The sequence below is a fragment of the Ornithodoros turicata genome, chromosome 8 (genome assembly GCF_037126465.1).
Source record: "Ornithodoros turicata isolate Travis chromosome 8, ASM3712646v1, whole genome shotgun sequence".
In the NCBI taxonomy this organism is placed as follows: Eukaryota; Metazoa; Arthropoda; class Arachnida; order Ixodida; family Argasidae; genus Ornithodoros; species Ornithodoros turicata.
In genome coordinates, this window is record NC_088208.1 from 38,137,649 (window position 1) to 38,155,052 (window position 17,404).

Genomic DNA, 17,404 nt, shown 5'->3' on the forward strand with positions numbered 1-17,404 from the left:
AGTATACTACGATTTCTTGAGGCGGAAAGCAAAACCAAAAGGTCTTTCTTTTCTTAGGCACCGGGGGAAAAAAATTGGAAGCAACAATTTTCGGTAGCAAACCAATAACATATCCTCGTGAGATCTCTGAAGGTGAATATACTGATGAAACATGAAAAGCAAAGAACCGACACATAATACAAGCCAAAAGGTGAAACGAGTCATGTGGTAATTAGTGAGCCTCATAAAATCACTCTGGGATGAGCATTAAAGCGTGAACCGCATGGCCCGAATAGCGTCCGAATTCTTTCCGAACCGAATTCGGGACCGAACTTTTTTCGGAGAACAGAATTTCGGGCCGGATTCGGCCCGATCTGGCCAAGCCAGATATCTCCTCCGAAATGGGAAGTGATGCCAACCGAAAAAGTAGAAGCTTCCAATGGCTATTCAACCGGAAGGAGAGCCATAACAACGATGACGTAGCAATCGGAACGACTGTTGCAGTGTTTGTGACTTTTACTCCTATGAATGCAGGGATTATCTCATTGAGCTGGATGGTTGAAAGGCGATGTTCCCCAAGGTCAGAAGTCTTCGGCCAAAATTCCGGGTGCAGTTCGATAGCATGCGGTGATGCACAGAAAAAAAGTTCGGTCCCGATATCGGTTCGGCCAGTTTTCGGAGAGTTTTTCGTGCAATGGGCGGTTCAGCCTTACTAACAGCTTCGAATGGGAGATTGTTCCGTTCCAAAATACAATAAATGAAAATGTGTATGTTTCAGATAAGTTGTGTAGCACTACTAAGTAAGATGTTTTTAGTCTAACTAGGCGAAATTTGCTGCTCAAATTCTCAATACCAAGTCTATGTACTAATTCAGAGACCGATGTTGTGCTTCGACAATACGGCCGCCGTCCCGGTTATTATGTGACATTCATAATAGCGACATTCAGCGTGAACGTCACTCTCCATAGAATTAGAAATGTCGTTCAATTTCCTGTGTGCCTTTGTGTCGGTCTGTCTTGTCTCTATTTTATGCTGCTCCAACGCAAGCAAGAAACTGATTGAACAATTTAACTGGGTGCTTCATTCGAAACCGGTAATGGTATGCGCTTAGAAAAAAAAAGAAAAAAAAAGGAAAAGGTCAATCCCTTTTTGCGCCACAGATATCTGGTTGCGTAGGACGCGGAGTGAGACGATGTTGCGCAATGGTTAATAAAAAAAAGAAGCGTCAGCAATTAGGGGCTGTCTAGACGTTCTGCTAATGTTAGGTCGTATAAAATTACGGGGGAACACCCTCTGGAGGTTGGCTTTCTTTATGTGTTTGTAAAAGGGTACGGGTTCTTGCATGTGTCGGAGTCTCAAACGCTTCCATATCTGTTGGACAATGGACTTAGCAATGACGATGACAAGCAGGTCTCTCCGTAAGGTAGTATTGATTTATTTACGAAAAACAACAACAACGGCGTAAACAACGAGAATTGGCCGAGGCAGGCCACAAATATGGAGGACACACCACGTAAGCCTCGAACAACCAGAAAAACCTCAACGGCCCGTGCGGATGTTACGTGAGGGTTCATAGTTAGCAAAGAAAAGAAGAGAGAGAAAAAAAAAAGAAAATATGGCGTACTCGCTTCACTGAAACCAAACAACAAGTTTATTGTGAGATGATGAATGGGGAGTTTCATCGCCAGGGGGCGATACTCTACCCCATTCAGAAAAAAGTACTACTAGACTCACTAGAAAAATGTAAAAGTACTTACTAGAAAAAAGTTCGCAGCTTGTGTGGAAACATGGGCTTCACTGATCACGGCTGGCTTCGGGAAAGCCACACCAGTTGATGCTGCTGAGAGGGAATTATTCAGAGAAGCCCTGTGTCGACATTCGTTTGGAAATTCTGCCTGAAAAACCCAAGGCGAACTTTAGACAGCATCGCCGGTGGTTGAATGGAACACGCCACCTTCTGGCCCTCAGCCATTGGTACGGTTCCCCCTAAGGCTACCCCAGGATGGAGAGCAAGCTCCCTCCGCTTCTACTTCTACCCGCTCTCCACCCACCTCTGTGCATTTCTGATACCCACCGTTCTTTCGCGGTGCTAATGTGGATTAAGAAGAACGCAGGAACACTGTTAGGAGACTCATGTTCATTCAGGACTTGCTGTGGAGAACCCGCGGACGCGTCATCTTGCCGTTGTCCTACGACGTGCAACATATGCGGTGTCTAACGATCGAAGACGCGGCCTCGTGTTTGTTGTACCCTGTCACACAGACAGTCTTCAGTTATAATTGAAACCAATGGCCATTGAAAATGCACGTGGCACCACCAAGCGTGTAACGCGTGAAACTGTCAGGGACCCTTGGATCAAATGCTCTTTGAGAGGTTGACATGGTTCACGCTTGGTGGCGCTACGTGCATGCTCAATTGAAAATGCATGCTCAATTGCTCAATGCTCAATTGAAAATGCACGTGACACGCTTGATGGCGCTACGTGCATGTTCAATTGCCATTGATTTCAATTAGATTAAAAGCAATGGCCATTGAAAATGCACGTGGCACCATCAAGCGTATAATGTATGAACCTGTCAGGAACCATTGGAACCAATGCTCTTTGAGAAGTTGACACACGACGCACTTGATGGCACTACGCACATGTTCAATGACCATTGGTTTCAGTTGGATTGAGACCAATGTTGATTGGGAAATTGCACGAGGCACCACCAAAGCGTGTAACGTGGGAACCTGTCAGGGACAATAGGAACCAATGCTCTTTCAGAAGTTGACACGTGATACGCTTGGTGGCGCAACGCGCATGTTCAATGGCCATTGGTATCGATGATCATTAAAACTAATAAACACTGAAAACTGCACGTGGTACCACCAAGCGTGTGTACGTGTGAACCTCTCAGGGGCCATTGGATCCAATGCTCTTTGATAAGTTGACACGTCGCACGCTTGGTGGCGCAACATGTCATGTTCATTGTTCAATGGCTATTGGTTTCAATGATCAATGAACACTGCCCGTGTGACAGGGGTATTACCCTGTCCACATCAGAAGGGACATTCCTTCTCCATCTCTCTCTCTTTCTTCCCTCGGAAATCATTTCTTCTAGCTATCTGGCGCTATATACACGTATTTGTACATATATCTTTCGAACAGAGGACGTGAGAAGACGGGGACGGAACCGCCAAGAAATAAGTCGCCCGGATAAGAATTTCGCCGTCGCCAACCCCCTTTTTCATTCGCGCACCATCGGTGACTCGCTCTCGTATTGTTGTGCAACGGTGTCCAGTATATCATACAGCTTTGCTTTTGATGGCGCTCCTCTTGAGGATCGATAGGGCTCAATATCGAGTAAGATAGAGAATTTTATTCGAAATGCCGTCGTTACAAGTACTTTTTATCCCGAACATCGGTGAATCGTGAAGAGTTACGTACGAGGCATGTCCTCCGTGTAGTGCCGCTGAGCAAGCTGTTATTTTTTTTTTAGTTTGTATTTGGTACCATCGACGTAGACAACTGTGTATTTTTTTGTGTTTCTGTTAACACTTGGGTTATTCGCAATGGAAACGTCACTACTAAACCAAGACGCTACATTATAAGGAAGAAAGAAGTAAACTGAGGATGAGCACGCGTGGCATAGTGGTTAAGATGATCGACTTGCACGCCGAGACGGTGAGGTGATGTGGGTTCAAATCCCAGCACTGACCTGTGCTGGAACACGGAACACAGAATTTAAAAAATACAAAGCCATTACAGCTTCTAGTCCCCAAGATTGCTATTACTCTCCATTTTACACCCCCTACCGTGAGATTTGAATCTCCACCATCCAAATACTCCCTGTATACTTTTCATAAACTTATTCTGCACTTCTCCCGAAAGAGAGCACTGGTTTGCGGCAATGCGTCCACTCCCCCAAAAGCTCCTAAGCTATACCCATGCACGCGTGCAGTCTTTAATGATCATTGAAAGCAATGACTATTGAACTAGAGTGCCTGAATAGTAGCTCCAGAGGGAGCTAGTATTCATGCACCCTATATTGAACATACGCCTTGCGCCACCAAGCGTGTAACGTGTCGTCCTCTCAGGGAGCATTCGATGCAATGCTCTTTGAGAAGTTGACATGTTACACGCTAGGTAGCGCTACGTGCATGTTCAATGGCAATTGCTTTCAATTATCATTGGAGACTGCCCGTGCGGCAGAGTATTGCTCCTTTTTTTTCTTCTTAGGTACGCTGTTTAGACAGTGCCTTTACCTAGACCGAGTTCGTTCGAGAAAACGCTTCTGTGATCTTCAGACAGGCAAGACGGTACAATTTTGCCGGCATGTCGTCAGGGCTGCCTCCGTAACATTTAACGAGCAGCCCGAAGGCACGACACACTTTCGCTTGAGCTTCGGCGCTTCCTTCGCTGAAAGAAATACTGAAACGGGAAACGCCACCCCTCGCAAATTGCTCGATCAATCAGGGCCTGGCATCCACAGCCAGAGCCATCCACAGCCAGGTTGTGGCAGCGTGCATAGTGTGTGTGTGTGGAGTGCACAGGCAGTGGTTTGTCGTGCTCTCGTTTATTACCGCCACGCAACCGTTTGTCAAGCCTTTATCCTCTGCCTCGACGATTTGTAGGTACAGAAAGGACAGACGGCCTTTCGTTGTCTCTGACAGCATTCAATGATGTTGGCTTCGTGGCGTCTTTTTGCTTCTGTCAGCAGAGAAAGCGGCAAGAGGGGAAGAAATGGGATATAAAGGCACCTCATGCATTGAACTAGGGAAGGCATTGTAAGAAAGCAAATCAAAATTTGACACTTCTGAATATAATTTATTGTGATATTTATTTTGATTTTTTTAATTTGAACTGATTTGTGCATTGCTGAATTTATCGTGATACATTCACCAGTGTAGAAATCTTTATTGCATTTTACCATGCAGTACCATTCTGCAGGAGTTTTGTATGATGCTTGTAAAGTCGAGCGAATGGTTTGCCCATGGTCAAATACAAACTCTGAAGCGCTTGCTTTTTTAATCCGCAAGAAGCAGATCTTGTATATTTTTTATCCCTCTCTATCTCTCTTTTTCACGCTTCAGTGCGTCGTAATGGGAACCCTTTTCCCTTATCACCTTTTTATCTTTATATCATTTCCCCTCCTCGAGTTTTCTAATACCCGCGAAACTCTCGTTGCCTGCTGGTTCTTAACGCCGTAGTTTAGACTTCCCTCGCGAGCAAGAGCAAGATACCCAACATGCTCGAAATAAAGAAGAGGAAAAGCAACAGACCGTTTTACGCGTTTCTTTACTTTTGGGGGGAAAGTAGGGAGAATCTTGTTTTTTCTTCTTCTTTTTTTTTTTTTTTACGGTCATCTTCAGAGCGGCACCGGGAATCTCCAGGGAATCTTTCATGAAGCGTGCAATTACAAAAGTCGACTCCCCCAAGACCCTTGGCCCAAATCATCCCAATATCTGGGCCGCCGCCTTTTATGGAGGACGCCGACGGTGCAGTTAGTGGTTTTGGGTCCGCGCTTTCATAAGCGCTATTGTAAATGGTGATCAGAAATCGAATCATTTTGCCGGTCGCGTTGTGTGTTTCTAAACTTGAGTGTCCCGCGGACAACTAATGTTTGTAGGAATATTTCAGACCGTCGTTGTTACAAAGAGCTTTTTTTTTAGCTTTATACTGTCACTGTAAACCCCTTTAATTTTGCGACAGGAATTTTTGTGAATCGGACGCAGGCCACATATTCGGGGCCAGTAAATTTCGCTATTAACCTAGACGCTAAAGTTTGTGGCTTGGTTACCTCACTTTGTGATACGCTTGACTATATTTAATTCAGGCAGTATATGGCGCACACTTGTGCTGTAAAGCAGTTCAAATGCCTACTGGCAACCAAGTGCAAGCACGAAAATAAACAGGCATACTTATACAGGTTTGTGCTATGCGCTGTTATTACTTTACTTGTGTCTATTTCATTATTAAGGACCACTTTGTTAGGTGGTGTTGTCCCTAACACCCTTAATTTCCCCATAGTGAAGTTTTAATAAAATAGCACCATCCCTATATAGGAGTCGAGGGAGGAATGAAGGAATCTTTATTCTACACAGAATCATGGCGTTGATTACTGTTAGGGAGTGACCTTTTCGGGTTAAATGCCTTTCTCAGATTCGGCGGGTAAAAATCGGGCGCTATTTTTAAGTCTGTAATTCGGGGAGAAATCGGGCGATAATTGTGCCTTCGGGTGTTATCGGGTGTTTTTGTTTCTCCTCTTGTCTATTAAGTCCTTTCCTAATCTCACTTTTTTTTTTTTTTCGCGGGATCGTGACCTTCCAGCGGTAATCCCCGAAGGCATAGACAGTGTTGACACACATGGGTGTATTGCTGGGAACGTAAGCGACCCATTCTTACATGTGTTACACGTGGCGACCTTTGTTCGTCTTCAGTGGAAACGTCACTTGAGGTTTTCATGGTGACTGGAATTCGGGGACAAATCGGGTTTAACCCGAATTCGTCGGAGGTCAGTTCGGGGGAGAATAACCGGGCGGAGTCGGGTTTAACCCGAAAAAGTCCCTCCCTAATTACAGTCCACCGTTAACAACTACAACTATAAAAAAAAAAAAATATAGACGAGAACGCCTCAATTCTGATCCGTCAGGAGCACTGCCATTAAACGGCTTCCTTATTAATCATCCCTTCCTCTGATAAGAACCTCTCACTCAGCAAAGTGGAGCGTTCGAAAATTATTGCGTCAACCTTAATATCGAGCCCATTACCCCTAATCGGCGGCTCGAGATGGTAGACGATTATTGAGATCAGTGATGCCGCACTCGAAGGAGGCTAACACCTGCCGTTTCTCCTGCGTTCATCACTTGGGATGAAAAGGCCCACATATTAAAATCATTTCTTCTACGTTTTTCTTTTTTTTCGCCGTTGGTAACCACAAATCGCCTATTGGTCGGATTGCGTTGAGTGGTATGGGAATCGTTGAGCAGTAGAGCTGTAACCGCATCTGGTTTGTGACTACTTACGAAGCATTGCAAACGTTCAAGTAAAATCATACAATAGAGGCCACACAATACGAAAGCGTTGTTCATTTTCTGAAGCTTCACTTGACGCAGGGATGCGTAGCGATGCTGCTTGATCGAGCCTTCTGACCGCTAAATGCCAATATGTTGCTGCCAGATTTTGCAGGCAATATATAAACCGTTTATCCGAGCTATGTATCAAGTAGCGAGGTATTGGCCGAAGCTGCGGTTTGGAGTCTACAATGGCTGTGTAGTAGAAGGTTCCAGTAGCCCATAGCGAGGACAATGTAGTCCAGCTGTGGTGAACTACAATCTATATAGTGTTCTCTATTTCATGAGGTATAGTGGTGGTAGAGCCCTCGTGCCGATTTTAGTCCATAAAAATACGACTACATCCATTTCACCAGCGGCACCAGTTCCCCCTGAAGTCGGCCCAGGACGCATACTAACCCCCTCTGTCCCCCACTCCTTCCTGCTGTCCTTACTCCATGTGTCCACGTCTGTATGCCGCGTATAGCAACAGTTGCTTCGCGGCGCTGACACGCAATAAACCCCCCCCCAAAAAAAACAAAAAAACATCAATTTCGTTCCGTCTCACATTTTATTTCGCTCACCTTCTTCTTCTCTTTACAGCTATGCCGTTCAGCATCCGACGGTTCACGCTGCAGAGGAGCCTGTCGAGCAGCGTCACGGAGACCAAGTCTCAGGGCTCCGGGCCGGACATGGTAGGCGCTGGGAGGGCCATACGGAAATCCGCCTCACAAGAGGAAGGCAGGCACAAACAACAGGCCGCTTCTTTCCCGGCCTCGCGCTCGGCGGATGCAGCGGAGCTCAGGCGACCTCCTCCTGACAGGCCCCCGCAGTTGCCTCCCAGGGGACCTCTGCCCCAGAGAGCCGCTAGTGTGGACCGAGCAACGCCTCCTTCCTCTGGGTCCTCTATTCTTTCCAGGTAGGCGATAGAGCTGTATATATTGTAAGCAGGACAGTAGAGGCGGGATAGGAGGGCAAGAGACCGTTTACTGAGCGACGCTCAATATTCGAAAACGGCGGGTGCTAACCCAACGATAGCGAAGCGGCTGCCCGTTGCTCGTCTTCTTCACATCTCCCCCGGGGCAAAGAGGGAGCCATCCTGGCGATCGCTCCGGTGTTTGGGGACGGGAGGACACACGGTTTTAGCCGGGAGACGTGGATGACGTCGGAGCCGCGGTGTCGGGCGTCGGGCGGGGAGTGCACAGGCTCAACGGCGTAATTGACATCAGAAACCCGCTGCACGATTCTGTAAGGGCCGGTGTAGCGGCATGAAAATTTGGGGGAGAATCCGGGCTTCCGTCGAGGTACCCAAAGCCAGACCAGATCGCCAACTTTGTGAGACACAACACGGTGCGTCTCATCGTAGCGCTGTTTCGCTGCGGCTTGGGAGTCGTAGGTACGGCAGCGGGCGATTTGACGGCATTCCTCGGAGCATGAGGTCGCCTCTTCAAGTGTCGGGTTGTTGGCGCTACAAGGGGGATACGGAAACATGGTGTCGATGGTACAAACGGGGTTTCGGCCGTAAAGGAGGTAAAATGGGCTGTAGCGTGTCGTGGACTGGACCGCCGTATTGTAAGCGAACGTGATGTAAGGGAGAATGGCATCCCAATTGTCATGTTGCGCCGACACATAAAAGGCGATCATGTCGGCGAGAGTGCGGTTGAAACGTTCTGTGAGACCGTTCGTCTGAGGATGGTAAGCGGTGGTAGGCTTGTGGACGACCGCGCAGGCACGGAAGATGTCGCGCAGTAAAGTGGCGAGGAAGGAGCGACCACGGTCGCTGATGAGGACGCGAGGGGCGCCGTGGCGAAGTAGAATGTGAGATATGAAAAAGGCAGCTATTTCCTGAGATGTACCAGAAGCGAGGGCTGCTGTCTCGACATACCGTGTGCTGTGGTCGATTGCAACGATTACCCAACGCTTTCCAGTAGACGATGTGGGAAGAGGACCAAACAAGTCGAGACCGATGCGATCAAAAGGTAGTTGCGGCGGCTCAAGAGGATGAAGGAGGCCAGGGCTAGGAGAGGGCGCAGGCTTCTGCTGTTGGCAAGCCAAGCAGGAGTTCACGTAGCTCAGTACAGTGGAATACATGCGGGGCCAGAAATACCGCTGACGGACGCGCTGGTATGTTTTGTAAAAGCCAAGGTGGCCCGCGGTGGCATCGTCGTGTAAAGCGCGAAGGATGCGCGCTCGGAGCGTCCGAGGAACCGCTAATAGCAAGCGCTGGCCGTCCGGGAGTGCCTTCTTGACTGGTGACCTACTGGTGATTTAGGCTCGGAAAACACCAAGAGCCAAGGTGTTCTATATTGTGCAGGTGGAATGTCGCAGGAAGTCTACTACAACTATGGAGACCTGCATTACAATCTCAATTCCGGCCTCAATGCAATCCCCCTCTTTTCCTAAAAATTTGTCCGCTTTGTTGCCTAATATGTAATAAAATTAATTTATAGCGCCGTGATGCTGAAGAAAACTTCCGTAATTTAGAATGATGGAAAGGTAAGCAGCTCTTCCCTCGAAGGCGCTCAAACTGTTGTTGAAAAGTTCGTCCCCGCAAAACGAAGTGCGAGAAGGGGCGAGAAAGATGCACACTCTCCCCCAATCTTAGACTTTATCTACCCTGGAAATTCTTGGGAGTGCTGCATTCGCTGCGAGAGTTTGTGCTGGGCGTCCGCTTTCTTGTATGCCGGGCGGCCGAAGAGCTCCCGAGCGCGTTGGCAGAACACAGGCCAGGTGGCAAGATCAGCTTCGTGGTTCAGGAACCAAGTTTTCGCGAGGTCGGTAAGATAGAACGCGACATTGGTGATTTTCATGGTGTCATCCCACAGGTTGTGTTTGCTCACGCGGTCGAAAGCGGCTAGCCAGTCCTCTATGTCACAAGAGTCAGCCCCAGAAAAGAATGGAGGATCGCGTTGGCGGAGCGCAGGGGCGGGCCGAGGAGAGGAGGATGGCTGGGCATCCCCAGCAGGAGGAGAAGATCTCTCAGCATGATTTTGTAGCATGGCGACTGCTCGCAAAACTCGTCCGGAGCGAAGTTCCAGGTCAGTCAGTAGGCGAGGGAAGCAACGATAAAATCGTCTCGAGGATGGGAGCGGCCGCACCTCCACCAAGTGTAAGCAGGACAGTAGAGGCGGGATAGGAGGGCAAGAGACCGTTTACTGAGCGACGCTCAATATTCGAAAACGGCGGGTGCTAACCCAACGATAGCGAAGCGGCTGCCCGTTGCTCGTCTTCTTCACAATATACACGTATAGAGCTGTGTGTGTGTGACCACAGGGTAGTGGAGGAAAGACGAACAACGCCACATAAGCCAATGTATTCAGTATGGTGCACCTTGCTCTTCTTAAGCCTGGGGTCTTCATTGCTGAACCGAGAATGCTGGATAAGTTTTCTACGCGTCTACTGTTCCCTTTGCTGTAGGACTTGGAATGCAGGTTTGGCATAAGTTGGAGGCTGCGTCACCCATAGCTCACGATCCATTTAAGATCCACTGGGTCGTCCGGCACAAACTAGTCAGAAAGTAAACAAACAGAAAAAAAGACAGACACACCCGCAGTTTGACTGATTTTCAAATTTCACACATGCGTACAGAAAAAAATACGGCGTAATGCGTGTTGCCCAAGCAGCACAATGTACTGAAAGTCTAGTGCAATGGGGGTGGACCGTATGTGTCTTATCAAAGTTCTTTAGTTTCACGAGTCTGTTCAAGGCCTTCCACATACCGGTCCACCCCCATTGTACTCGACTTTCAGCACATTGTGTTGCTACCCAGGCAGCACAATGTACTGAAAGTCGAGTGCAATAGGGGTGGATGGTGTGTGTCTTATCAATGTTCTTTCGTTTCACGAGTCTGTTCAAGGCCTTCCACCTACCCGTCCACCCCTATTGCACTCGAGTTTCAGTACATTTTGCTGCTTGGGTAGGGTGAAGTATAGTTAATCGCGTTCAAGGTAACTGATAAAATAGCATAATCCCAAGCAGCACAAGAAGTGAAAGTCGAGTGCAATAGGGGTGGACGGGTAGGCGGAAGGCCTTGAACAGACTTGTGAAACTAAATAGCATTGATAAGACACATACCGTCCACCCCTATATTGCACTCGACTTTCGGTACATTGTGCTGCTTGTTAACCGCAGGCTAGCTAGCCGATAAAATCCATGATGAAAAAAAGTCTGAGCAATGGGGAACACGAACTAGACGAAAATACACAACGAAACTCAACGCTTGTTCAACGTATCCACCTCATATCGAATGCTTTGAGACGATACGTCCCATCGTAGGCTTCTCGCACTTTCTGCCGTTTTCACCGCTTGAATCGTTAATCTTCGTCGCCCTTCGATTAATAAATCTACCTTCTCAGGCTCTGCTACGGAATGTCTCCTGATGCCATAAGGGGACGTACCGCGAATTTGCGGGTCCTTGTCCCTATTTCCCGAAGATAAGCCTTATGCATTGTGTACCCAAGGCAAGCAAGCCTGCGCATACGGTTCGGGGTAACGCTAATAAACGCCAGAAACAAGGAGAAGGACGCAATCCCCAGGTTCATTAAGGCAAAGAGGTGTGCAGTGTGAACGAGCACGCTTCGACGGAGTACAAATTAAACGCGGAGGACGTCCTCTTTCCCTCCTAGCTTCCGCAGATTTGAACTGTCCGTGATCGTGCTTCACCGACCGTCAGCCAGCTTTCAGCATAATGAACCGTGCACGATTGTCGATAAAGTGCTTATGAGAAGGCATGCAGGTTCAGAATAAATGACGCGATGCAAATGCATTGGAAGGGACGTATGCGCAGCACCTGTACAATACATTTAATCGGCAAGTAAAAAGGAAGTAAAATATGACGTCATAATACTAGCTCGCTCTGCATAGGGTGAAGACAACCGCGTCGTCTGCTACGAATTTCCGCCATCTTGACGCCCACGCGCAGCTCGCGATTCGCTCACGAAAGTGTTGCTATGCGCTCAGCGACACACTACATTTTGGAGTTGAGTAAATACATAATAGAGAAGGTTTAAAAAAGTGAGTGAAATCGGTACACAGCTTTCGTGCATGGTAAGCGCGGGAGAACACATGGCGTATTTGCGGCATCAGCTTCTACAAAGGGTGATTACACCCTGCACAGAGGGAGCTAGTATTCAAGCACCCTAAAGTAAAACGGCTCGAGATGACGACTTGGGGGAAATAATCCACAATTCGCCAAGCAACAGTGATCGCTGTTCCCTAGTGACTTGCTGCTCATGATGACTACGTAGCCGACACGTAGCTGACTTCTTTTGTTTTAGACACAGTGTTACGGGCATGTCGTGTAGTTTTGCCGCCGTAACTGACAAGTAATGCGCAGTTGGTGGCGGCTTCGGCACAGTGTTGCCCGTAATTTTCAATTTTAATTTGCTAAAAAACTATGAGTGTAATTGGAACGGAATTTTTGACGTAAACGTACTGAGGGCTCAGGCTACCGAACAGATAAATTTTTGAGATTGCAGCTCTACTGCTTTACAGTGCCTTTAATTGAAATGTTTACGTTCCTTGTGCGCACCACACTTGTGGATAAGCTTCACTTTCCATCCTGTTTTTATGAAAAACTTGCATGTGCGCCATTATGAAGGCTCACGTTGCGGCCACGGAATATGAAGGCATACAGACTGAACAAATGACTTTTAGATTGTCGGCCCCTCCAGAGCTGATATTTTTTAAGACAGTTTTATGGATTGATGCTATTTTCACGGTATTTAATAAATAGTCGCAAAATTTTAAACTGAATCGCTTAGGTAGCTCTTGCTTTCAAGGGGATAATGTTGAACAACGTAGGCGATACGCGAGTTAGACATTGCATATTTGATGAGAGGAACGCAACGCTGAATTTAAGGAATACACCACGCCGTGTATTCCTTAGGTGTAGGGGCAAGGACCGAGCGGACTCATGACACGACTAAAAAACTGAACTGAGTAAATCTTTGGGCCTGTTGGTACTGCATCGTACGACGGTAAAGCGTAAAGGGGGACAAAGCGTGACATAAAAAGCTCACGCCCCGTCTTTCTGTCAGTCTTTGTCCCCATTTTCCCCTTCACCGTTGTTGAGCTTTTGAGTCTAGTCAAGCGGTTTACAACCAAGGCTTAAATACGTTCCGTACCACAAGGACACGTCGTAGGAAGGTAGTATTGTAGGTAAAATATTAGAGCACAGAAGCTGGAACGTATGAAAAACTACTTTGCTTTAGATTGCTCTACTTGTCGCTTACAACTAAACGTTCGAGGAGGGAGATCAGGTTGACGCAGAAGGTGCACTGATTCTAGTACATTTTACAGTCCTGATTAACCACAACAGATCCCTATAACGCTAGAGAAAGGTTCGCTATTGGATAAGACTAAGTAATATGCCCTTCTTTCGTCCTAGGTGGCGCCACTCGGGAAAATCGAAAAGCGTGTGCATGTCGGAGCCCCGGGAGTATCCTCTGGACGACGGGAACGCATCTAGACGGAACTACGGACCTCTTCCCCCGGCCCGATCTTCTTTGCGCGTCGGAGTGCGTTTTCAAGGTAATATTGATCACATTGACACGAATAGAACGGCTGATACTTTTCCAACACGTACTCCCGCCGTCGCACGAACGAGTCCCGCGCTCAGGCTCCGTGTGACGTTACATCCTGGACGAACGCCATCGTACATTTTCTGAATACTTCCTGCGCTTGTTCTACGTTATTATGCCATCGCTGTCCTCTTCACAAGAATGTGTTTGTGGTATATAAGCCGACTTCTGTTCTCATAAGACATTGGTTCGCTGATGCGTTTTAAGAAAGATGGAGGGAAGGCAGCTTCGTCGCCGAGTGTCATCGACGAGATATTTAAAGGAAGGGTGGACGGCATTTTGTTTCCGCACCAACTGCCTCACACACAGCGCCGCATGCAGACGCACATGCAAAGTGCATCAGAACCAGATCAACACGCGCTTACATGCGTGTGCATTTGTGAGGATATTCAACACACTTAACCATTCTACTGTTACCAGTATACTAGTTTTACTGTACAAACGGATTTTACTTGTTGGCGTAACAATCTTTGTCATCTGCAGAACGCCATTTTACAGCGACAGCTGTAAAAAAAAAAAAAAAAAAACAAGTGCCTCAGTGATTCGGCTCCAGACGCAATGGAGACACCGGGTCCTGCTGACGCCCATGCTTTGCGGCAGACACGAGAACGCGAAGGGAAGCGCGGAGCTCGCGAGGACCCAGCTCGTCGTACAGCCGAGGCCGCAAACAAGAGAGTGCGACGTCAGGATCCCAGCGTGCGTGCCCACCGAAGCTGAGGCAAAACAACATAGATGCGAAGACCCTGCAGTGCGTATCCCTGACGCAGAGGTTAGGCCGACCCAGCGGCAAGACCCTGGAGTACATGCCGCCGAACCGGAGTAAACAAAGGAGTCAGAGGCAAGCGAAAGCCGAAGGAGCCACGAGGGGCTTCACAATGTAATTCAGGGAGAACCCATTTTGGGTGCAGTTACTCGGTGTGCGATCGCTTGTACTTCAAGAATAATTGCACAGCGCTGGCATTGACCCGCCATGCACGGCTTCGACTAGAATTTGAGGGTTAAAATGACGGCCCAGTGCCGACGGTGTTGTCGCTGGAATTCGCGTTATACAACCGTTGCAATCCTGTGATTTTTTTTTTTTTTTTTTGTAGAAACGCTCTCTGGCATCGATTCGTTGATTTCTGTTGCACTCGGTAACGTATTTTGAACTTTATCAGATTCGTGGATTAGTTTCCGGAAGCTCGACCGGTATGATTTATTGCAGGCATCTAGAACCAACGAGTTCCACGCAAGTAGGCTTTCCCGCCGAGAAGGACGTGCGCGTGATGTCAGTCTGAGAACAGTGTGACGAAGAGAGGCGTTACCGCTTTCCTGGCATCGAGATGCGGCTTCCTATCACCAATCCTGAAGCAACGTCACGAAACGCCACGCGAGCCGATTGCAGCCTCCCGTAGTATGCTCCTCTCTAGCCGCCCGCCCGCGCTGCCGGTGTCCACAGGAAAATACTGAAAACTCGGAAAATACATAATTTCGAACGAAAGGGATTGACGGGAAGTTGTTCATTGTCTATCGCACACGTCCAACAGCTTTTTTTTTTTTTTTCAGTTTTGTTTGGGAACGAACTATCCCTCTAACCAGGTTATCCAAGTATAACGATATGAAACGTCGTGTGCTATATAATATCATATACAAAGGCGTTATTATATAAAGGCGAAGCGCTCTGCGGTATCTGGGGCACACCAGAGCTGTGTGTGCCAAAGGGACCTGCCTATACCTAGAGCTCCACCCACTTTTTGAGCTCTCAGGCCAATCATGAGGCAGAATTCCCTTGTGAAAAATCCTATGGTCATACTATAGCATTTCTATAGAGAAAAGTCTAAAGAGGCTATAGACAACAAATAGACGGCATATAGACGCTGTTTGGACACACCACTTTCCTTCCTTTTTCCTCCGTTTAGCTATTTGGTACGGACATTCTATAGCATTTGTGCTATTGGAAAGCAAAAGATAATCTTTCGTTGGACATGCTATAGACTTTATAAAGGTCACCTTCTGGGGCTTCCACCCATTACAGTTGAAATGCTCTTTCTCTTTGAATTCTTATGGTGGTCTGCATGCATTTGTTTTCGCACGTTCTCTTCCCCCCCCCCCCCAAAAAAAGCACGTCCTGTCGTAGATAACACACTGACCAAGTCAGATATGTGAAACGCCAGAAAATTTATTGTTCCTCATACATAATTTTTCCTTCCTACACTTCGGGAGCCTTCTGGACAGTGCTTCGTTCTCGTCCTCTAGCTCAGCTACTCGTTTCACGTTCTTGTCACATGTAGTGCCAGTGGGCTCTTGTGTTGCTGTGACCTGCGTTCAAAAGATGTTACCAGAAGAACCTGTTGAAGAATATCTGGGTACTCAATATCCCAGATTGTCCCTCTCTGACAGCGATACTATTTCGCACATTTATCGCATAGCCATGCACCATGTCACAATCACTTTCCAGTCGAAACAAATCCAAGTACAAAAAGGGGCAAAGCTAGAGCTGTTAGAGCTCCGGCATTGCCTCTCTATTAAGCCTATCTATCGTTAAATGTCAGCATGGCCAACGGTGAGCCCTTCACGCTTCCGTACGGCAGTTCGAAGGAGTTCTTTTCCGGTTACGATTGATTAATGAACGAGTGCATTCAACAAACTCTCCGATTCCAGTTACGTATTGCATTCTTAAATTTGGTACTGGGATGGATCCCCATGAACGCTCGGTTATTGGAGCATTCCGTCGGCAAATCCCGCTTTCACGCAAGCCACGCGTGTAGCCATTTTGATCATCCAAACTGCGGATGGCAAACAATGAGAGAATAAATTAATCACGATCATGGAGTACTTACGTAGTTTCCACATAGGTCGACAACCATTTCGAGCGCCTTGAGAATTCCTAACCTATTTTTTTTTCAAGGCTGCAGCATCCCCTGTACCAATAGAAGAGATTATGAATCGCAAGCATGCAGCAGAGAACACCTTCCTAAAAATCCTACTCCTAAAATGTACGGGCACAGACGGCACCAAGAGCTTCAGATAAGCAAGTAACTTACCAGCTGCAACGATAAAACCTTTGGACGGTTCAGCGACCAGATCCCATTTCACGGCGAGCTTCCTTCCACCACACGCGCATCGTGCAAACCAATGTCCACAAACACAAGCAACCACAACATCAAACCAATGTCCACATCCACATCCACATCAAATATTCGGTCCACCGGGTAGACATACAAAGCGTTCATATGGGGCCACTTCACTAAAACGTGCATTTTCTGCAAGGCAAATCTGTGAAGGAACACGGCAAGACAGACCTCTTCACGCTGGCACACCTACGACAAATGGCGAAATAGGTCACTTTGTCCCTTTGTCAATGGTGCCTTTCCCCTGAATGGGAGGCTAACCAGTCCCGTCGACTCATTGGATGACCCCGTTGACCCACATTGGGGATAACAACGACTGATACACGTGGCCCTCGCCTGCGGTGCCAAGCAGTGTTGTATGAATACCTGCAGTTTTCCAGTGGGTTGTACTGACCTACAGAACTTTTCTGAAATCTAGATTTTTTAATCTCTTGGCCAATTCTGCGTGTCAACCGCTTTCGCATGTAATTGTGTATGTAATGACCTCGGTGTTCGTTTGACCTTTTATTTCCTTTTTTTTTTGTGCAGTGGCACAAATGCATTAAATTGTTTTGTAATTGATTGTCATAGTTTTCATCATTGCGAGAACACAACACATTTGTGATGTGATCTGCACTCATCCCTTCATACATGTGGGAGTCACACATCCATGTACATATAAACACAAATTAAAAATTATGATCAAGCTTCTAAAAATGT

At 47.3% G+C, this 17,404-nt stretch overlaps 1 protein-coding gene across 10 annotated transcripts in view; it reads left to right on the forward strand.

The window, feature by feature from the left end:
- Nucleotides 1-17,404, forward strand: part of LOC135367252 (coiled-coil domain-containing protein AGAP005037-like) — a 270,487-nt gene that overhangs the window by 71,420 nt on the left and 181,663 nt on the right. For all 10 annotated transcript variants that reach the window (XM_064600423.1, XM_064600418.1, XM_064600412.1 and 7 more), the window contains exons 2-3: nt 7,618-7,933; nt 13,403-13,545. In XM_064600423.1, coding sequence (XP_064456493.1) covers nt 7,620-7,933; nt 13,403-13,545 — 457 coding nt within the window. In that variant the 5' untranslated portion in view covers nt 7,618-7,619. The remainder of the gene's footprint in view (nt 1-7,617; nt 7,934-13,402; nt 13,546-17,404) is intronic.